Source organism: Gekko japonicus, unplaced genomic scaffold, assembly GCF_001447785.1.
Source record: "Gekko japonicus isolate JY-2015 unplaced genomic scaffold, Gekko_japonicus_V1.1 scaffold157, whole genome shotgun sequence".
Classification (NCBI taxonomy): domain Eukaryota; kingdom Metazoa; phylum Chordata; class Lepidosauria; order Squamata; family Gekkonidae; genus Gekko; species Gekko japonicus.
This window is the reverse complement of record NW_015168051.1, coordinates 609,688-633,453: the sequence shown is the minus strand read 5'-3', so window position 1 is coordinate 633,453 and position 23,766 is coordinate 609,688. Positions and strand designations below refer to the sequence as shown.

At 40.5% G+C, this 23,766-nt stretch overlaps 1 protein-coding gene across 1 annotated transcript in view; it reads left to right on the top strand.

Annotated features, from left to right (window-relative positions):
• Nucleotides 1-23,766, top strand: part of PIEZO2 (piezo-type mechanosensitive ion channel component 2) — a 428,995-nt gene that overhangs the window by 88,003 nt on the left and 317,226 nt on the right. The window contains exon 2 of the mRNA XM_015414359.1: nucleotides 2,822-2,917. Within this exon, the coding sequence (XP_015269845.1) occupies nucleotides 2,822-2,917 (96 nt within the window). The remainder of the gene's footprint in view (nucleotides 1-2,821; nucleotides 2,918-23,766) is intronic.

The following is a 23,766-nucleotide window of genomic DNA, read 5'->3' as shown; positions in this document are numbered from 1 at the left end:
GCCCTAGTGGTGCTTGCCCCAGGCTAGGCTTACCAAATTCCGGCGGGGGAATTGTATTTCCTGGCAGGAGCCTCGCCGCGGGGATGGCTGCACGCGCTGCACCCGCCGTCACCAGGATGTGACGCTCCGCGTTGCTCTGGCAATGGGGCTATTTGGAGTCTCGTTGCCAGAGCGACACGGAGCATCACATCCTGGCGATGGTGGGTGCAGCGCGTGCAGCCGTCCCCGCGGCGAGGCTCCTGCCAGGAAATACAATTCCCCCACCAGAATTTGGTAAGCCTACCCAGGCTGTTCTGAGCTTGAGGAGGGGTCTGGCTGTTAACACGCTCAAAATAATTTTGGCATGATAACTATTCAGAATGCAGATTACATGAAATCAGCACACACATCCAGAGCAGGTGCTGGTTTAGCACTGGAATATGACCGGACCATGTAGGAGCCATTCATGAAAAAAACAGCTGATATGTGAGATTTGGTTTTTGATTATAATTTCTTTGAGATAGTTCTGATAATGTTCAGAACGGTTTTTTTTAAAATGAGGAAGGACATTATAATATGGTTCTCAGGATTAACAGCAATAGCAAGCTTTAAGATTACTGGCTCTAATATTTGTAAGTAAATATTTCTGTTCAGATCTGAGATTCTAGACCTGGTCACCAGTATGAAAAGTATTTTAGATTTCACAGAGGGCACTTACATCTTTGTGTAAACAATCTATTCCTATACTGACACCTCTGCATTTGGCTTATCTCATGAGAAAACATTCAGTGTGGTGGGTCTTATAATATTTCAACATCTGCTGTGTGGTTGGATCACAGCTGGCTCCCCCCCCCCCCCCCCTTTTTTTTTTTTTTCCATATAGAGTGCTTGCAGTACACTGTGCATTTATGGCCTACTCCAAAGACACAAACATATTATATGGTAAAGCTGCTGCTTGGTCCAATGTGTCACTGAATGATAATCTTAAAGGGAAGGTTCACAATGAAGCACAAAGGAAAACATGGGTTCAATAGTCTGGAGCAGTAGGACAAATTTAGAATTCAGTGGCACCTTTAAGACCAACATAGGTTTATTCAGGGTGTGAGTTTTCTTCATATGCAAGGCACACTTTTTCAAATACATTGGAATGGTAGATGAGGTTCCAAATTTATAGATAGGGATTTAACAGCAAATTAACATGTAACATGATGATGTTTAAGTTATGCAAAGTGAAAAACTAAATAACAAGGTTGTAAGGTCAACAGTTGTAAAGCAATAAATATGTCAAAATATCAGATGAATGTCTAAAGGTGTTTTTTCTAATTGTGGGAAGTAACAGAATCTTAATTATCTCCTCTCAGGCGTAGAGGGCATGTGGGGGGCACTTAACAGTATATTTTGAGCTGGATGTAATGTTGTCAGCAGACATCTATTCAGTATTCTAATATCCTATTCTGAAAAAGAAATACACTAAAAGTACAGAGGATTTATAGTCCTTGTTGAGAATACATATGTGAGGACCGAATGAGTTAGCATATATAACGGGATAAAAATCCCTGTTGAGTCCTGGGGAGGTTTTTGTTCCAAGTATTTCTTTTTCAGACAAGATTGGGATACTAGCCTGGGCTATCCAGGTCACGGTGAGACCACTTTTATCCCAATCTTTTTTGTGGAAACCAGTTTCGAGTCACCTTTCCCCCATGCATGATATTGGCCCCTGTCACACGGGCAGGAAACTGCAGAGGAGAAGTGTGGCTGTTTGCCCCGGGGCAAACTAACATGCAGTAAAGCGATCAGACCTACTGTGGAGGTTCCAGGTCACGGTGAGACCACTTTTATCCCAATCTTTTTTGTGGAAACCAGTTTCGAGTCACCTTTCCCCCCATGAATGATTATGTTGGTTTTCTTTGTCCTGCTCACTCCCACTTACCTCCAGCCTGCTTTTTGATCATTGGACTGTCATGGTCAAACCACTCCCTCTCCCCCTCACCAAGAAGATGAGTGGTTTCATTCTTTTATTTTAATGGCACTAAAATATTAATATATTGCTTGAGGGTTGTAAAAATAGGCTTAGCAGGCTCTCTGAATTCCCATCTTTCATTTAAGAAAAAGTAAATCCCTTGATCCTTCCCTCACAGAGGTATAAGAAAAAATGGCATATCTCCATAAGAAACGGGTTATACATTTTTTAAAAATAAAAGCTGGGAATTCAGAGAACCCACTAAGCCTATTGTTACAATCCTCTAGCAATATATCGGTATTGTAGTGCATTTTTTAAAAAGAAGGGGGGTGCTCTGATGCCACCAATGCCACAACTGATGGTGACAGCACCGTTCCTTGAAAATCCTCATTACATGTGTGGAAGAACACAGACTGGCTCCACAACTGTGGAAATGCAGAGGGAGGACAGACATGTGGAAGAACCATACCCAACTGATTCCAATGCTTGTGGATCAATTGCCAAGAAAATCAAGAGTAAATTAAGCATGCAGAAATGCCCAGTTTGTGAGACAGAATGTGGTATAGCTGACAATATAGTTAGACAGGATATTATTTTATCTATTTATTTATTCGATTTATACCCCGCCCTCCCCGCCGAGGCAGGCTCAGGGTGGCCGAGTTCCCTGGAGCGGACTGGTGGAGTAAAAAATGTATGTTGTCTTCTGTCTCATTCACATGTATTTATTAAGTGGTAGAAGAGTTCACATGTGAAAAATTTGTGTATCCCTGTGTATACAGCACACTTTTCAGGTCTCTGTACAATCAATTTAAATTAGTTGCTGGATGCATGTATTGTATAAACCCACTTGGTGACTTTTTCTCTCACTTTTTCTCTGTGCAGCATGTGCATTCCGCTACAATGGGCTCTCATTTGTCTACCTCATCTATCTCCTGCTCATTCCTCTCTTCTCTGAACCTACAAAAACAACAATGCAAGGTAAGAATGTTCCTGGCAATATTTTTGGTATGTTTTCTTGAAGGTACATTGATGACTATGTGAATAGTGTCAGTTTACTCAGAAAACTGTTTGAGAAGTGGTGTGTGAATCTGAGAAGGGAACAAAATATGAAAAGAAAACATATACATTTTGAATAATACAGTTCTGATTAACTCTAAGAAACATCTTCAGTTTCTTTTGGATTAACAAAATTGCCACAGCCTTCTTGAGCTGCCTGATATAGAGTGGCTGTGTTCAGATAACCAAACAACCTTTTTTCCTTACTTACAAAGTAATACTTACTTACAAAGTGTGTTTTCATACTTACTTACGAAGTACGTTTTAATACAGAATTTGTAATTTTCTGTGATTTGGATGTCACACAGCAAATTGAGTTTGTAATAAACATGGGAGTCTTCAGTCTATTTGTCGCATGTGAGCAGAGGACTTCTTTTTTTAAATATACCATTATTAATTTTAACACAGACTAATGCTTATCATATCATATCATATGATCAATCTAATGAAAGCAAAAACAAAGTAAAGCAGTATTAATAAGTATACTAGGGATATAAATCATCTATATAATCAACAATTGTCGTTTTTATCCAACAACTGTGCCATAAAACCACAGAACAGAACACCTGAATGTTTTCTGTGTTGTGGCCTATAACAGCCATATAGACTGGCAAGGCTGAGCAGAACAAAAATGCTCGTATGATTATTAGTTTGCATTTTTAATAAGTGTTTTCCTTGTATAGTTTTAAAACAAACGTTTCGGAGTGACTAATATCTTAGAGGTGGCAAAATTATTAGCAAGTAGAAAGGCAATTTTCTCATACATCTATGAGATCTGCATACTATGTAGTATATTGCTGAGATTATAAACAACCATATAGCTATATAATACATACAATATTTTCAGACTAGTTCAAAAATATATGTGGGTGTATACCCTCCTCACGTTTATTATTCCAAACCATAATAAAAATATCCAGTATTTCAAGAATTTGTCCTCATACAAATTCTTACCACCCAGGATACTTTTACAATATGTTAATTTAATAAAATAAGTGATCTTTCAAATTCTGTAAAGACATTAGATATTGTATGGACCGCCACACATTCCACACATTCTAGCAGCAGTTATAAGATTGGTCACCAACGCCAAATCTGTATCCTCCATCACCTCTTTAAAATAGCATAACATAATAACTTTAGAATCAAAATGGATTTCATAACCAATAATCTCATGAGTTATTTCCAATACTGAGAACCAAAACCCCTGTATTCCAGTACATTCCCCAAAGATGTGGAATTGGTCTGCCCCAGGGAATGACATCTCCAACAAATATCTATGCATATATTGTAAATTTGCTCCAATTTATATGGGGTTAAGTCGCAATCATGTAGGATCTTATAAAAGTTCTCTTTACAGTAACTGGAGATCAACTTCTTTGGTATTAGTTGTTGTAGATTTTATGGGCTGTATGGCTGTGGTCTTGGAGTTCCCCAGGCTATGACATGCTAATGGAGGAGCTTTTCTGAGGAGGTTCTTTTGCATATGGATTGACTGTTGAAATTCTAATCTTATCTGTAGTGCTATTGTAAGATTATCCTACAAGATAATGACTCAGCCCTACCCCACCTTCCTGAGTAGATATAAATTACCTGGCTACCATTTTTCTTTTTCTTCTCACCTTGTCACAGAGAGTACTCCGTCTTTCTGTGTTATATCTCTGAGGATACCAGTCACAGCTGCTGGCAAAATGTCAGGTCCTACAATGCCAAGACCATGGCCATACAGCCCAAATGAACTCTGGCCGTGAAAGCTTTCGACAACATATTCTTTGGTATTGTCTCGCAGATCCATGCCCACTCACTAGTTGTTATCTCTTCTCCCAGCCACTGTTCCCATTTCCTCAGGTGTTTATCAAACACTACCTCTTCATTCAAAATTAATGTATACAGCTCACACACTTTCCCAGGTACCAGCCATTAGTCGTTTTTTTAAAAGTTGTTTTCTGCTGGCATTTCCCATGCTTTTGAATCCGTGTTGAAATCATATGCCTAACTGAAATAATTGCAGTTTTTCTCCTTTCATTTTAGTAACAATTTGATCATAAGAGGGACTCCCTTCATTGCTTAATAAACTTTCAAGTGCAGACAGATTAGTTTTCTTCCATAGCTGAGTATCTCCTAAATAGCTCACATCTCGCACCTCCTCATTATAAAAAACAGATGTCAATGGTGATAGACCAGGACTCAATATTGGTCTCAGTTTCCTCCAAATGTTTAAGTCAGCATTAATACTCTCAAATTCATATTTCTTGTTAACAAACGAAACAATAGTTGACAAGTTTCCGTTGATTACTTTTTCAACAGCACTCAAATTCTTATTTGGTCTAACCATCTTAATCTAACATCTTGATAATAATGATATATCTTAAGCACACCCAGCTCTCCACATGAAGGTTTCTGATACAGGATTCTAGCAGAAACTCTAGCAGAGGTGTTAAACTCATTTGTTTCAAGGACTGGATCTGACATAAATGTGACTTTGTTGGGCTGGGCCAGGTGTGCCAGAAAATGTACTGCCAGGCAGAAGCGATATTAACTTTTTAAAGGATTGCAGCTGGTAAACTCCGAGTTGGTGTGTCCTCACTGCAAGGCCCCATGGGCTGAGGGGTTCAGAGATAAACCAGAATGGGCAGACTGGAGAGCCAGTGATGCAGCGCTGGGCAGATGTTCCCATGCTGCCTGGAGGACGGGAAAACCCACTGCAAATGCTGCAAGCCAAGGCCCAAGGATAAAAACATGAAGCGCTTGGGTGTTGCACACTCCCCCCTGCCCCCATGCCACTATGGAAGGGGGTGGGGAAAACAAGTTGAACTAAGCTCCCTGCTTGCAAAAGTGGGGGGGGGACAGGCCAAGTAAAGCCCGATAAGCTGGAGACACCTGTGTCAGCATCCGCCTCCAGCTAAGGCTGCCAAGCAATCCATTGTGGAGTGGTGCTGGGGGTTCAAGCTAGAGAGCAACAGCAGGCTGCACCACCCCCATGCAATGGTAGCTGCCTGAGGCCGAAGTCTGCTTGATCATCTGATGGGGAAGCGGGCACTGTGTACACAAAGCTGTGCATGTGGCAGAGGTCCAAGGCCACCTAGCAACCTATATAACCAGAGCTCGTCAGCACCCCCCCCCACAAGGCAGCAGCTGCCTATGGTTGAAGGCTGCCAGGTGATCCAAAGGGAAGGGATGCCTGGCCACCAGGTCACATGCTTGGTGGCAGGACTTGGCCCCCAATGTGTGGAAGAAACTGATAAAAAACACCCCTGCATGGGTCAAAGCCCAGCTGTCACATGGGGGGTGCGAATACAGTGGTGGTGCTGGCCACCAGCAGTCACCAGCAGAGGATCCTCTGCACCCCTCCCGTGTGCAAATGCTGACCCCCCACGACCATCTGGGACAATATCTCCGGGGCTGCAGGCTGAGTGGAGAGGCATGCAACCTTGCCTTGGAACCCTGAGCCGGAATGAATGCAGTTGTGGTGGCTCTCAACTTTCCAGTGAGGCTGCCACTGAAGCAAAAGAATTCTGCTTGATTACTGCAGGTGAGGTTTCACCATGCTGAAGCCAAAATCAGACTAGTTCTGCCCACTTCCCCCATTAGCCTCCCGTTCCCTCCATCACATCAGTTGCTCACAGGCCAGATAAGAGTCCTGGATGGGCCAGTTCTGTCCCCTGGACCTTATGTTAGACACCCCTACTCTACTGGGTTTATTTTGCCAGAAAAACAGAATGACTCACTTTTGCCAACTTTTTAATATTCCTGGATTGATTGTTATGGGAATATTCATGATGAAAAACAATAGTCTTGGTAACACAGACATTTTGATAGTAGCAGTCTTCCCCAACCAAGATATTGGGAGTAATCTCCATTTGTTTGACTGAATTTCTAATTCTAAGAGAAGTTTGCCATGATTAACGTCCACAATTTTACTCATATCTTCCTGAACCCAAATCCCCAAATATCTAATAGGACAACAATGCCATGGGATGTCTATTAAACGAGCAAGTTCATTCTTCTGAGATACATCCATGCTCTATATCCTGAGATTCCCACCAAAGAATGCAAAATCCTTAACACAACTGGCAAGGACACAAAAGGCTTCATGATAGATGGGTCTAGATCATCTGCAAATAGTGAGAGTTTAAAATTATCTCGCCCCATCTGGACCCCACAAACTTCTGTTTCACTTCTAAATATAATAGCAAGTGTCTCTATCATGCTTACAAAAAATAAATGAAATAAAGGACATCCTTGCCTTGTGCCTCGGTGAAGTTCCAATTCTTTTGACAAAACCCTCTTTACACTTACTCTGGTCTGGGGTTCTTATACATCATAGATATCAGTTCACTAAACCTTCCTCCTAAATTACAGTAATGTAATACTGCTTCATGGATTTCCATTCCACTGTGTCGAATACTTTTTCAGCAGCAGGGAACATAAATACTGTCTGCTGTTATGTTTTTTCATATGGTTGAACAATCTTTATGCATTCTGATAAATAAAATGATTAGCAATTAATCCTCTCTGGTCCGGTCTTACAATCCTATCAATGACTTTATTAAGAGGAGGACTTCTGAGGCTTGCTTTTGGTTTGTTTGGCCATCTAAAAGTAGGCAGTATGAATCTTGATCAAATGCAAATCTGAGGGTTCAAAGGCCAAATGTTCTAAAACACAGTTGATGAGACTTTGTTTGTTTGTGATATTGTTCTCTTTTACATCCCCAATAGCTTATTCTGGCAGTGCAAGGCTGTAGTTGAAATTGTCTATGCAGTACCACATTTGCTCATGCTAATTTGTCCCAACAATCTGAACATCTGTGTGCTGCCAACTATGAGTACACACTTGAAAAAAATTGTTTTAATTCTGTATTGTAATTTCAGAAAATGTAGGATTATCGTTTTTATTAAATGTCAGGGAGGGGGTGTTTATTGTATCAGAAAATGATGTTGGGGAAAAGTTCGGTTTTTATTAATGTTGTATCAGATGTCTTCCCATTGTTTCCTATGGGGAGAAATGGCAGGTTTTTGGGGGCAGCTGTTTTTTCATTAAATGGCACCAAAATCACCACTAATCAAGTTACTTTTAATTAAATGCCATCATCTCCCCCCAAATCCCCACAGCAATGAACAACCATTAAAATAAGAACAGTATATTCCCCCACCCAGAAAACACAAGTGTGTCCCCTTTGTAACCCTCCTCCCCAGGGAAAAAGGAAAAGCTAGCTACTGCTAATGATAAATACAAATCAAACCAGTCTGAAGTCCAGAGCAGAGTCTATGCCAGGATCTGCAAAGTCCAGACAGGGGCCTCCAAAGTAATTCAAGTTTTTTTCACAGCCAGCAACCTACGAGGAGTATTGGAGGGAATTGCTGCACAGGATAGTGTGACTGGTCAAGGGCAGCTCTGTTAATCCCTCTCTGGGATCAGATTGGCTTGGAGACTGCCTCTCTTTCAAAACAAACGAACTGTAGGCAGAGAACCAAGAATAAACCTCCCAATCTGAATCTGGATTTTTCTGATGATTATCAGATGAAAATTATAAGGATTTGGAAGTTATTGGGAAGCCTTTCATATGTTGGATATTGCTAGTCTTATCCAATAATGGGAAATTTCAACAGCTTTTAGGGTAAATAGTATTTGATAGTGCACCCCTACAGCTGAATCTCTTCTATGGCCTATGTAGTGCAATGCTACCAAAAGAAAAAAAAGAAAAAGATGGTGTCTGCTATGTGTGTCACTATATCCAGAGTGCTTTCATGCATAAAATTATGCCTAGTGTACTAACAGATACACTGAAATAGCCAGAGTACTTTCACTCCTTACTCCCAACACCCCAGGACTATGTTCTTATCCTTGAAACAACCCTATGAGGATTAGTTATATTGAGAAGTACACTTATCTAAGACCACCTAGTGAGTTTCACAGTTGAGTAGTGTCTTCTGAGTTTTCTGTATCCAAATCCAACACTCTAGTTTCTCCCACACCTCTTGCCTCTCTACAGTGTCTAATGTGCATTGGTTTTATGCTACAAGCAACACCAAATTGATTTGGGTTGGAAGTGATTTCCTTCCTTTACATATATGCCCTTCTTCTGCCAAGATTTATCTGCCTCTGTCTCCAAAGAGAACAGGAAGTTGAAATATTTATTCTTATTTGAAGTTGTAAAACTACTGGTCAATGGCAGTCAAATATTAATAGAGCAAGTTACCTATAAAATAGAAAACTAAACAACTTCTCTGCAGCCACTTTTCTTCCTGCCTTTTCTTATTTGACAGACTACTGTTTAGGCCTTGCTATTTTTATTCACATTACTCACTGGCTTACTATAGGGTGACTAGCTTCTATATATTTCACTTAATTTTCTTAGAACTCTTTTTCCCATAGTATAATGCAGATGTTGGAAGGTGATGCTTTCCCCCTCTTGTTAATGCTAAACTGTTCTTTCTTTTTTCCTGTTCCTTCCTGTCCCATTTTGTTCTTCTACAAACAGCTGTTTCTTCTTTCTTATTTTCCATTCCACCTGGATTTCTCATCTGTATACTAATTTCTTACAACACTTTTCTCCATATAAAGACTCCAGACCTGACAGATTAAAAATCTATTCTGAGTTTCTATTTGAAATTGGCAAGTCTGGGGGGAGGTTTGCTATTATTTCAAACAGAATAAGCAGTGAAAACAGTATTATTCATCCTAAAATTATTAAGGGAATGCATCCTTTCATACTGTGCGGTCAGACATGCATTTTAATCCACTGTTGCCCCGCCTCTAATTGATCCAGAGTATTTTGAAACAGAATACTGATCAGACTCACCACTTTAAGCACTCTTCAAAGCGCTTTTACCCCATTCTTGAGCAATCAGACGCATATCAGACCCAGCAGTCAAGGAGTGTTGCCATTGGCCATTTTAAAAAATAGTTTCTCTCTTGAGCATGCCCACAAGTGTTGCTGTGCCTCCTGGGATAAGTAGTTCATGGGGCTGTTGGCCATTTTAAAAAGGTTTGTCCTCTGGGCATGTGCACAAGCGCTGAGAGCCAGTTTGGTGTAGTGGTTAAGTGCGTGGACTCTAATCTGGGAGAACCAGGTTTGATTCCCCACTCCTCCACTTGCACCTGCTGGATGACCTTGGGCAAGCCATAGTTCTGTCAGAGGTGTTCTTGAAAAAGAGCAGTTTCTGTCAAAGCTCTCTCAGCCCCACCTACCTCACAGGGTGTTTGTTGTGGGAAGGGGAAGGGGAAGGAGATTGTAAGCTGCTCTGAGACTCCTTTGGGTAGTGAAGGACGGGGTATAAATTCAATCTCTTATCTTCTTTTTCTTCTGCTGCTGGGACATGTATTCTTCTTCTCTAAACTTTTCAATTTACCCCTTTCCCAAAGCACAGGAAAAAGCAGAAGTACAGGGGAGTTTTTATTTGAAAGTTTTTATGAAGAAAACAAAGTTTAGAGCAGCCTCTGTGGGAGAGGGGGAGAGAGAGGTGCGAATATACAGTTGAGCACAGTTTTCTAACTAGTAAAAAAAATGGCAGCTGACAAACAAGAGACCAGTCAGACCTACCTGACAGCTTGGGTGCGCAACAGAGTTATCATACCACAGGAAAACCAGTTTGAAACCAGCTAAGCACAAAAGGACCAGACTTTTACAGGTATCAAATAAACACACAGTGGAGGGAGGAATGGGACACAGATGACTGGGGCATTGCAGAAAGATGTTGCTGTCTGATTGTGCATTTTAAATCCGTAAGGGAACAGCAATGGCAATGGATTAAACTACACTTCTGATCACAGCCATAGAATACATTATTATATTTGACATGTTGAGGTGGATTTTTCATTAGTATGTTTCGGTGAGCTTCTATTGTGAATAGATTGTGACAAGGTTCACATTCATCTCTTGTGACTTCTCTTTGATTACTGAAAAGATGATTGGCTCTATAACAAATCAAAACAGATATTGAAATAGATATCCAAGTTCACAGTTTAAGTACACCACAGGACTGAAACAGTAATAAATTACTGAAGCAGTGATGAAAGGGGTGTTCCTCTTTACTGTCTGAATCCCTAAATGAGTTACTGTTAAAAAACTTTTTTTTCCTGACTGTAAGGAATCAAATGGTATGGTGGTTCTCTTTGGATTTCTTGTCTTACTACTAATGAACATGCTAAATATATACACCAAGAGTACAAATTTATGCCGTCTCTCCAGTCCAATCACATTAATTTCAATGAGTTAGTAGCCCCGCATAGGTTTGACTGTAAAGAGTAGTATAGTTTCAGAATAGTGAAGGTTTCCATTACTTGGCAAATTGTAGTGGTATGGAGAAAATGAAGCTTATCTTACCTGTGTAAATTACACAAACCCTTTCTTTTAAAAACTGAGGGTGCTTTACTTTGCCTAATTTTCTTATTAATCATTAGGAATTGAGGAAATTTTTCATTCTCCTAGATGGGTAAATTTGGAATTGGCAGACAGTCCCACTTTTCAGAACTTTACATTAATGTTATTCTGAATTTTTCAAATTTATGCAGTCCGATAATATGGAAGCCCCCAACCCATCTTTATTTTAATGATTTTTCACATGAGGATCTAGCTGTATGGGGGGGATCCAACTTTTGCATTATCTAAACACAAATCTTATGGAAAAATGTGTCAAATGTGGACCTTGTCACAATCTATTCTCTTGATGATAAATTTTATTCCTTTGTACACTTGCAACAGGTATATGCATAAATGTCAATATAATCAGTTATAGTAATGCTTGTCTTAGAAGTTTGGCCCTGATGCAGAGGTGGCCTTGGAAGCTTCAAAATGCTTGAGCATAATCTTCCTTGTCTCACAACTCAAGCTGTTAGCTGATCTAAATATATTATATATGGTCTCTGACCTGGCAGAGATTCAGAATTCAGAACAAAAGCACACAACTGCAGTGGAAGTCTGCTCTTAAATCACTTAATCTACAATTCAGAATTTCCACAGACATTGGTTATATTTCCGTTCCCTCCCACCACTATCTGTTCCAAGATCATCAATTTTGGGAATTTTAAAGACTGCTAGGTGCTGGATGTAGTGTGGCTCATTGGTGATTCTGGTTTGTATGTTTTTGAAATGCCTTGACCATTAAGTATTCTTGGAAAGCTGTCATTAATTAATTCAGGCTTGTCTCTGACACTGGCATTTTCATTTAACCATCTTTAATTTGGGTTACATACTAGTGATTTAGGCATTTCCAAAAGCTGATATACTTGGAATGGTCATTGTATTTCAACTACCTTCAGCAGCAATCTTCACCTGTAATGGAACAGTGAATCAAAGAATTTATAGATTTATACAGAATCAATGGTGAGATAATTTAGAGAAATTTAGTGCTTGCTTATCCATATTTTTTGTTGGTTATATTCAGTTTTGTTGTTCAGTGGCACAGTCGAGTCCAACTCTTTCTGACCCCATGGACCACATCACACCAGGCCCTCCTGTCTTCCTCCATCCTCCGGAGTTTGCTTAATTTCATGTTCATTGCATCAATAACACTAACCATCTCATCCTTTGCCATCCCCTTCTTTTACGTTCAGTATTTCCCAGCATCAATGTCTTCTCCAGTGAATGCTCCCTTCTCATTTGGTGGCTGAAGTATTTATTTATTTATTTCTAGTCCGCTCTCCCGCTGAGGCCAGCTCAGGGCAGCTTACATAAAACCAGCATACAATTACATAAAATCAATGTACAATTACAATAAAACAATTGGACCATTTAAGACAGTACTAAAACCAGTTAACAATTTCATAATAAGTGCTAATTTTGTTGTTATTGAATCAGTGATGGCTACCATATCACTCTCTCTTCCCATAACCGGCTCATAGGTCTTCTGCATCTGTCTTTCGGTGGCTGGCACAGGCTGTTAATACAAATTCCAGAGGCAAGAGGGCCTCCTATCCTAGTTGTTAGTGGTGGCGGCGGCTCCAAAAGCATGGTGGAAGAGCTCCGTTTTACAGGCCCTGCGGAACTGTATGAGGTTTCGCAGGGCCCTGATCTCTTCTGGGAGCTCATTCCACCAGGATAGATACGCCACCAAGAAGGCCCTGGCCCTGGTTGTCAACAGCCTGGCCGCTTTAAGACTTGGGAGGGCCAATTAGTTCTGGGCCTCTGAATGCAGTGCTCTCTGGGGAATATGTGGGGAAAGGCGGTCCCTCAGGTATGTAGGCCCCTGACCATAAAGGGCTTTAATGGTAAGAACCAGCACCTTGAAATGAATTCGGTATGCTGTCGGCAGCCAGTGCAGTACCTTGAGCACAGGCTGGATGTGCTCCTGGATTGGGAGTCCCATCAACAACCTGGCTGCAGCATTTTGCACCAGGTTCAGCTTCCGGATTTGAGACAAGGGCAGCCCCATGTAGAGAGCATTACAGTAGTCCAATCTCGAGGTGACCATTGCATGGATCACTGTTGCCAATACAATGTCCAAAGAGCTTTAAAACAAAAATTGAAAAAAGACTAACTAGGAAGAAATATAAATAATCACTCACGTGCACATTTAATTCCGTGAAATTATAAAGATCATAGATCTTGTTCCATGATTTTCATGCTCACGTGTAAAAAATGTAAGATTGTAAATTATATCTAAAAACAACAATATATAATAGCAATAATATTGTTCTTTGTACTATCAAAATACATAATGAAAAATTATACTGAATAATAAAATGTCTTACTAACCTAATCTTGACAGTACATTTCCTTGTGGTGTGTATATATACATCAATCAGCAATCAGACAAAATACCAAAAATGATAAACTTGATGTTCATAAAATGGACATCATTCCTACTTGAGTTTAATTCTTTTTTATTTTATTTATTTTTTCAAATTTTTATTCTACCTTTCCCACGAACAGGTTCAGGGCCCATTACAGGCAACAGTGGGTCATTTGGCTGCACAATACAATAAAAATAAATAAGCAATTAAAACATTAAAACAGCATTTAAAACAGACTGTATCAGAGCTGATACCACTGGACTCTAGTTCATTGAATCCAGGCCGTAAACAGATGGTATCTTCGGGGGAGGGGGGGATTTTCCTTATTGGAAGCCTGCTACCTCAACCAAAGGCCTGGCAGAACAGCTCCATTTTACAGGCCCTGCGGAACGATAAGAGGTTCTGTGTTCTTCTTGGGTCTATAAGAGGCATGCAAGTATTTGCACAGCCACGGAGGTTACCTGCTGATCATGGGTAAGCCACTATTTTTAGCACAAGATGACTGTGAGAATGTCAAGAAAAAACTGATCTCATTCCTGAGAGACATTGGGCAAGGGAAAACATATAAATAAGCATTACATCTGTACAGTAGTTTCCACAAAGGTTTGTCACAACTCCAGACAAGTCACTGAAATTAATGTTGCCAGGCTTAGCCTGGCAAATGGTGGGACAGCTAGAGGCGGGGACATGAGGGTGTGTGTGATAACCCAAAAGTGACATAGAGCAACTCTAGGAAACTCTATGGTAAAACAAAAGTGTTGTATATACATTAATATGGGGATAGTTCTGGCTGTCATCTTAGCCTCTAGCCCTCATCTAATATCTTCCCAGTTTCTTACAATTTCATTATTGGTTTAAAAAGCTCAATTTAATTGAATATTGGAATTAGTATGGAAAGGAACTTGCTAAGAAATAAATTAATCTACAACCACTGAGTGGTGTAGAGTTAAAATGAGCAATGAGAAGAACTCCATGCACATGCATTTTATGTCAGATAACAAAACTTATTCTCATATGAAATGAGGATTGCTGTGAGATACCACAACAAAATCATTCCTGAGAATGTTAGGTGCCACAATGAAATTCCTAGGGTGACCTGGCACCTGGGATTTGTAGAGATTTGGATTTATGAGTATGACCAGAAAATGTGCAATAAATGTACCCTAGGTAAAGCACAGTAAGATTCAGAATATCTTGAATAAATATAAGCCAATCTATACAGTGTTAAATACCCACTGAGCATAATTTCTTTTTGATCAAATCATACCAAAATTGGGTATCACATTGGCCACATCCAATTCCAGGATCCTACTGAAATTTCTATATTCAGCGTTTTTATATCATTTCATAAAATTGAAACACAGATTCTCATTCCTTAAAACCAGCATATGAAAGCTTTCTATGCTACCTTCTAAAGTAAATCAGATTCTGGATTACAGTGACAGTGGCCCCTGCCACACGGGGGAAAAATAGAACAGCCAAAGTGCGGCTTTTTAGAGCCGCACCAAAAGAGACACGCGGCGGCGGGATCAGATAGATCCCCTGAGCCGTCGCGAAGTTCCTCCCCGGCACGATCAGTTGCCGGGGGGAAGCCACTGAAGGGAGAGTGAGGCAGCCAAACTTCGCATGTGTGCGCAAGCGCAGTTTGGCCGGGAGCCTCGATTGCTCCGGAAGACAGGCGTGCCGGCGATCTCACGGTGGCACTTGCTGCACCGTTTCCGGTAAGTCCTGCTCTTTTGCAGGTTCTTTTTTGCAGTGGGTTTTCCGGCTGAAGGGACGGATCGGGGACGGGTGCGCGCCGCTTCCCAGATGTTGCGGTTTGATCGTGCCTGTTTACTGTGCCCCCGATCCGTCCCTCTTCTGGGCCAAAACCTCCCGTGTGACCGGGGCCAGTATTGTATTTCCTAATCAGAGTACATAAAAACTTCTGAATTCATAACAATAATAAAATAAGAAAGGTAGATCTGTAGCTCTGATTCTTGATAGGATTGCAAGCCTTGTTTAAATAGGCCATTGATCCTGTAGTGATAACAAGAAAGCCACAGCTGAATGTCATCTTTGTATGACAAATTTAACAGTTTGGGTGCAAATTTAACAGTTTGGGTCAGATGAGCTGTTTGATCTGATGTCATTGCTGTTTCCCTGCAGATTGAAAAGGTATGTTCAAACAGCATCGTCCATATCCCGTTCCCCAGTCTCTCCCCCCCATTCTCACCCATCTCCAATTGGGAGTTTTGTGACACCAGGGAAAGTCCAAGGTTTACGGATGTAAGTGGTTTCACCCCACATTTCTGGATGTCATAACTCTCTGTTGTGAACTCAAGCTGTTTGGGAAGTCTGAATCTTCTGTTCCATTTTCACTTAAAAAAAATCAGTTAGCAATATGTGAATCATTGGATCTTTGCAGCAAGGTTGTGAAACAGTGCTTGTGCATTTCTGCACTGCAGTATTTTGTTGGGTTTGGAAGCCCCTGGGGGGCTGTTTTTGAGCGACAAATTCCCTTTCTCCTGTTTTTGGGTGGGACAACAGTGGAAACAGGCTTTCATAGCAGTGGTCATGATTCTGCCTCCAGAACTTTACTCTAAGCCATGTCACAGTATTCCTTTTTGATGTTGACCAGTCTGATAGATAAGATTCAAAGATGAGTGGGAAAGGGAGTAAGATCAGGTAGGAAAGGGAGTGATTTCTGGTGGAGAACTACAGTTGTACAGGAACCAATGAGATCACAATACTTGGTGGAGGGATTACTTAGCTGTCAAAAAGAAGCAGTCCTTCGAATACACGCTTCTGCAAATGCATGAAAAATAATTTTTTCTAGAGGATGTTGCCTGACTGCCTAGTCCATGGTTACAGTGCAGCAGTAATTTGAACCATCAACCATGGGGTGAGTGCATAGTGCAGTGGGTTAAGGGTAAATGTTTGGGTAAAACTCTCTGGCACAAAAAATACCGATAAAATTAGAAGCACGTCCAAAACTTGCTAAGCTGTCATCTGACCACAGCCTTTGTTATAAAATACTAATGTTAAAGGTGAGAGTCAGGGATTAAACCTGGATCTTAGACCATACCAAATGTTTAAATCTAATCTCTTTTAGACCATACCAAATGTTTAAATCTAATCTCTCAGATCGCTAGTTTCTCTAACATCACATCAGATCTCCACCTCATGATTTAAAATTTTATAACAACTTTATTCTTCCCTTAAACATTCATTCTTTCAAGAAATTTAACCTTGCCACTGTGCAGTACACTTGATATTGGAAAAACCCAGCCCCTCATCAGGTTTCCCCTCTTACCTTTTGTTTTGCAGTGACAAATGTAAGTTTATGCTGCTCTATAAATGTTAATGTAATTTTTACCAGTAGTCCCAGATTTCTTTATTTATACTCAGTCAATGGAATGTCTCTAAATTTTAAAAAATCTTGGAAAGGTTAGCCATCTTGATTGAAGGAATTCTTCCTAACTGTGATGGTGGTAGACTTTCAAAATGTCAAAACCTAACACATTTCAGACTGTTATTTCTTATGATTTATCTCAAGTAACATATCCAAATTCTCTGTAATCCAAAATACTCTGGTAAACTGCTAAACATTTAATGTTATTGTATGAGCTGAATGTGCAAATGTGCTGAAAACGGCATATCTTAAATTCTAGAAAATGCGATCAAATGATAGAAAAATAGAGATGATCAAATGAATATAGAGGTGACTAGATGAGCACAATTAACATACAGTAGAGCCCTGTACAAAAAAATCCCTACTAGAGCAATGGTATCCTAGTGGCCCAGATCTCTAAATCAATACAATTAAATGATCATTTTGGTGGGAGCAGAATTGTTGCTCTGCAAAAATGCTTAATTAATGCTCATGAAGCTTTCTTAAGATTCATTGTCCAAAATTCAAAGTTTGTTTGTACTCTGAATTGTAAACCTGAACAATTTAAAATAACACATATTTGGCTGAAGGGCTGTTTGCTTTTCCAGACTTTCACCTCAAACTCCTGCACTTTAGCTGCATTTTCTTGTTTGCAATACTGTACTGAGTGTGATAGTCATATTGAGCCATGTGCTTGTTACACAGGAAATTTAAGTTCAGCCACATCAGTTAGTTAACAGTTCTCTGAAGTTTACTGTTTCTGAAAAGAAACAGTGAGGAATTCTTTTCAGCGTGTCCCAACACTTACCTATGCTTGCCATTTCCCCCTTGCTATGAGTATATTGTCTTTTCTTTCAAACTGAGTTCTGAAAATGAACCTTTTAAAAAAATGTATGTCAGAATTTTTAAGTGACTTTATGTGCTATGGCAGTGATTCTGAAGGTGTGATGTGGGCCTCTAAGGGCTGTTTGGACAGTTCAGCCTCTTTCCTAACCTTTCCCAGTCAAGAAACATGCTGCGAGTACAGTAGTGTACAATGTGTATTTTTTCCCCCTTGAGCTACTCATCTATGTAGAGATACCAGTGAGGCAGTCTTTTTGGTGTGTATGTTGGCTAAGGGTTTGCTAGGATTGTGGTTTTTTAAGGGAAGGATGGATGGTGCACCGCAACCGGCTATGCTCCCTTTCTGTGAGAATGGCAACAGCTGTGTTGTGGCTCAGGTAGTGTTTGTCACTATGGGAAAGTCTACTTTTTTTTTCTTAACTAATGAGTTAGAATGCAAGATTATTACTCTCCTTTCAACTCATTGGTTTTTGGGGGGAAGGATCTGTAAATTGCGTGCAATGAGAAAACTTGGTAGTAGGGTATGCTTGGGGCATGTGAGTCCAAAAAGGAACTAGAAGTTGGTGCTCTCTGACACTTTTAGATACTGAAGGGGGGGAAAAAGAAATGGTAGCAGACACAGACATACATCTGCTTTTTGTTACAACACTTTGCTGGGCCTCCCCTTTTTAAGATACCATTATGTTTTAAACAATCATGTTTTATTATTTCACCATGAAAAACAGGGAGGGAGATCTGCTGCATTAGTGTTAGGTATGTGTTTTTATTATTATGCTCAACGTAAAGGCAAGATACATTCCTGTAGCTGTGACTGTGCCAGGTTCCTCCCCCCCTCCCCAAAAGAATAGCAGCTGTTTCCTATTACTTGGCTGTTGAGATGGCCCTGCTGAAGAACATGCTGTGGAGTCTGGGTTTGCCATGCAGACACTACTGCCTGCAGCTAGCCAGGGTATGCCTGAAGGAGCTCTTAGAAAGGGCTCAGTACTCTCCCAGTAAGCAGGCTGGTGGGTGACAATGCCACCGCTTGTTGTTGCACTGCTTCCAGCACCATAAATCTCTTTTCTGTTGGAAGACTGTCTGCCTGGTACTAGTTGGAATTTGTCTGCTGTGGTAAACTTCCTTTCTCTTAAGTAAATAAATAGATTATATTTATTCATAGGTTATTTCTCTTGCTTGAAGGGCTCACCTCTTCTGTACTTTTTCATAAACAATATTGACCTTGTTCTGCATGTTAAGTGGCCGATGGAAGAAAGAGCTGGTGATCCCTCCGTTTAAGTTCTTTAGACCAGTCAATGGCTTCTCCCCCCCCCCCCCCCACCCCCCCATCCGTGTTCAGGCTTTATATTCTTGTGATAATTGTCAGCCTGCTTTTAATTTGGCATGTGTGCTACCCCTTCCCCTTAATGAGTGGGCTGACTTTTACTATATTTCTTTGAACATAGCATCTCCCTGGATATCTTATATTAACCCCCTTTTCTTTCTAGGGTTGGGTGCAGTGTAGATATGTTATTCAAATAAATTTTGCACAGTCTCGTTAATCCGTTTTCTCCTTTCATTGAGGAGGAAGGATAGTCAAGGCACAAGCCTGCCTGACTGGAAGTTCTTCCAGGACAGAAAGTTTAAATGGGCTGAAGTGTTTTTTAAATTTCCTTCTTTACCCCCCCTCCCAACAGTCCTGTGAGGTTGGGCACAGTTATTTCTATGCTACAAACCAGAAATTTAGGCTAACAGGCAAGCCTGTGGGTTGCACCATTTATTTATAGTATCGTAGGCCATCAGTTTAAGTTTTGCTGCACAAAAGTCCAGGATGCATTGGATAACACTGATTATCTAGAATGTGTGTCATTCAGTTTTTGAAAAATTATGTTAGGTAAAACTTTTCGTTGAGGCTGTATAATTTAAAAAGGAGTTTAGGGAAATGGAGTCATGTTGGAAGCTCAAATATGATGCTTCTTGGAAGCTCTCTGAGAACAGAAGCCATTTTCAAGCTGCAGAACTCTTGTGAAGGGTTTTGGAGTCTAGAATGCGGTATGGTGTTGTAGGCTGTTGTCCTACACACATTTTGCTTCCTTCAGTGCTCTGAGAAAGTTCCACTGGAATACAGAGATGGCTGTTGTGCCTTAAGGCACCGGAGGCTTCTTGTGTGGGCTGTACTGATTTTGAATGTACTTATTTATCACCTCAGATGTTGGACCAGATCAGCCCCTATGCTTATTATGTGCAGTTTTCTGAAATAAATGTGGAGCTTTTATGAAGAATTTCTGGAATAGTACAGATCCAAGGCTCACTATACAACTGTGGGTCATGATTATGACAAACATTGCAGTTCTTAACAATCCTACTGTTTTAGAAGTATTTAAATTAATCTTCCTTGCCCTGACCTGGATAGCCCAGGCAAGCCCAATCTCGTCAGATCTTGGAAGCTAGGCAGGAGACTCTGGCAAGTACTTGGAAGGGCGACATCCAAGGAATAACAAGAGGGGGAATGCAGAGGCAAGCTAATCAAGCCACCTCTCTGAAGAACGTCCAAGCCCCCAGCACGGGTTGCCAGAAGTCGCCATGACTTCCAGGAAAGCACACAAAACACACACACACAAAATATAAACTATATATATGTATAAAATTAATCTTTCTTGCCTTCTGCTTGTTTGACTGAAACACTGCTATTGGTTAAATAATGCATTGCATCAGAATGATTTCTACATGAATATTTATTTGAAATTGTTAGTAAAAACAAGAGGGCTAACAACTTCCCTTTTTTAACTACCCCCCCATTTAAATACATAAATATGGTTACTGGCTTGGGTTAGTTCCTGGGTTTCTTCCTGCTGGTGATCACTTGCTGCCCCAGCTACCTGTAAGCAAGGTCAGGCACACGACCACACAAGGCCTGTGAGAGGGAGGAGTCATTTCTGAAGATAGGATATAGATCCTCGATAATGCACTAGAGAGATTTTTAGTCTGGAGCTGTACATGATGCATGATATTCTGTTACTTTGTTGGTTGGGCTTGTTCCATAACAAGTGACTTATGGGAACTTGTCTGGCCTTGGCAATACTTTGTGTATACTTGCCCAGGTGTCATTTAAAGAATTCCTGATGTAAATGTTCAAGGTGTGGTCAGTGTCTGAAGGACTGGCACATATACAGCTGTATTGTACTGCTGGGCTGAAGACAGTATATTGTGTGGCATGGTCTGGATGACAGAAACAACAATTGATTCTTGTCATTAAGTTATATTTATATGTACCCATATAATTTATTATTTATTTTGTTTAGTACATTTGTTCCATGCCTTTTCTCTAAAAAGCTCAGGGTGGCATACATCAGTCTCCACTCCCCTGCACTATATATCTAGAATGTTAGGGTTCCTTTTAGATCTCGTTTTGAATCATTATGAATGTTAATAGGAAAGATAATTAAAGGGAATTGAAGACACAATTCAGTTGGAACTTTTCTCAGATGGATCCCATTCAGTTTAATGGGTTTGAGCCCACACACAACTGCCATGCATTTGAGCAGGATTAATGGAGGATAAATGTCTGGTCAAATGTGTGCTAAAATTATACCTGTCACTTTTTTGACTGATACCTGACTCAGTATATGTAGATCTGTATAGGCATAATGGGTTGGCTACTTGGGGACCTGCTTAGGCCTGTGACCTGGCAGCGGATACTCCTGCCCCCAGCATCTTCTGAAATTGCTTCCAGTTGATAGGAGCTTCTCCAGCTGTTCCTTGTCCTTACTACTGTTGCCAGCTTTTTCTCCTGCCCTGTCTCTCTTCACTTGCCACTTGTCAAATGTCATGAGTTAAGCAGGCTGCCTTATTTTGTTTGCCTTGTGTGCCTGTGAGAGTCAGGGAGTTAGCTGTGAAGTGCTGATTTATGTCTTTTCATTTGAACACTGGTAAATGGTCTGTCATCAAACCAGATGTTGTCTATAAAATATTTAGTATGTAGTCCATCCAGAGAGCTTTTAAAGGCCATGCAGACTCTGATAATTAAGCAAGAGGATGAGTTTGAGAAATACGTTTTTTAAGTGTGGGACCCTAATAGACTGAGTTGTTTCATTTACAAAGTATTTCCATCATAATGGAGTGAGGAAATTACTCTCTCTGTGGATTAAAATAAAATAAAAAAATTAAGCCTGTTCTCAATGGTGCTGTTATAATGTTCCAAGACCTGACCTTAGCCCCTGTAAGAAGAGGTCTGTAAGCTCTTGGAGGAGTGGCTACATTAGGGGTGTGTCACCTAATATGCAAACGAGTTCCTGCTACAAAAAGAGCCCCGGGCAGTTTACTATATGCTTATACTCTAAACTGGGTACCTAATTTACCAAACTTGGTCCCAGTTCACATGCCGTACCGCCATGCTGTGGTTCATTAATAGGGCTCCCAAGAACACTACATTTGTTTTTCTCTGCTCACAGATGTGCCTAGAAGCAGCACAACTGCCCATTCAGGTGTTGGAAAGCCTGTATATGCCTCTCCTGTCTCCATACAGCCTAATATACATAATATGCATTAGTATGGAAGGATTGGCTGCGTGGAACTATTGGAGACATGGAAACCTTCAGTCTTCAGTGGCCATGTGCTACCCATGTACATTCTTGTGTTCTGGAGAGGAACAAGAAAGATGGGAAAGACCTCTTCACACCAGTGATTTATAGGTAGAGTAGACAATCCTGGGCTATATGTACTAGACGTTTGAGTGGGCATAGAGTATTTTGTTTTACCTTGATTTCCTCCGAATCAGGGTAATGTTTTTCAGTGGCATCCCAGAAGCTGGTAGATGTAGAAATACAGTATATACTTCTTCTTTGTAAGACAGTATATACTTCTTCTGAAGCTTAGCATCCCAGAAGCTGGTAGATGTAGAAATCCTTCATGCATCAGTATAACAAGAGTCGGGGTACTAATAGTGCAACCTTAACCTTCTAAGCCCCTAGACTTCAAGGTTGTTAAAGGATAGTGAGTCTGTTTAGGACTCTACCATTAGTGTGACTAAAGGGAAAAAAACCCAATAAGGTAAAGGTGGACTATATTTCCATAGGTTGAGATAATTTGATATAGAAACTAACAGCCTCCCTAGACCAAAATAAGAAAGAGCCCAGCTATTCACAGGCAACAATGAAAAACTAAAATATCCCCCTCTTTCTCTTTTAGTTCTATAATCTCTTTTAGTTCTCTAATATAAATTAGGTGTTAATTTAGTTCTCTAATGTAAATGTTAGTTTGCTGACAGCCAAGCCCCACTAAGTGCTGTTTGCAAGCTGCCTAGCCAACTGATGGGCTGCTTGGCCAGACTAAATGCAGTGGCAGATGAACAGAATACTTCTCTCCCCTTCCCCAGTACTTCAAATGCTGTTTTGGCAGCTTCAGAAGTACTATGCTGTAGTATGCCCTGGAAAATGTAGTTCATTCTTATGTCATGAGGACTACATGTCCCAGTGTGCTCTTCAGTACCTGAAAAGGCCAGGTAGAGAGACTCCACATGCACGGTTGACTGGCTAGGTGAGCTAGAGAAGAATTCAGGATTGTAATGTTCACCTTAGCATTTGAAGGTAAGCATTATGGGCTGATGCAGCTCATATTTTCATGTATGATTTGGCGGCATCTCCAGGTTTTTTTTGTATTTTTATAAGGTGGCATAAGAAATGTGAGACTAATTGGTCATAATTGGATCCTGAATTGGTCAGGGGAAAGGCAGGCATATTAATATTTTAACTAAATAAATTCTTATAGAGCGTGGCTTTGAAAATGCATTATATACTTCTTCTGAAGCTTAGCAGCTCCCTGGATGTGATACCCACTTTGTATTCT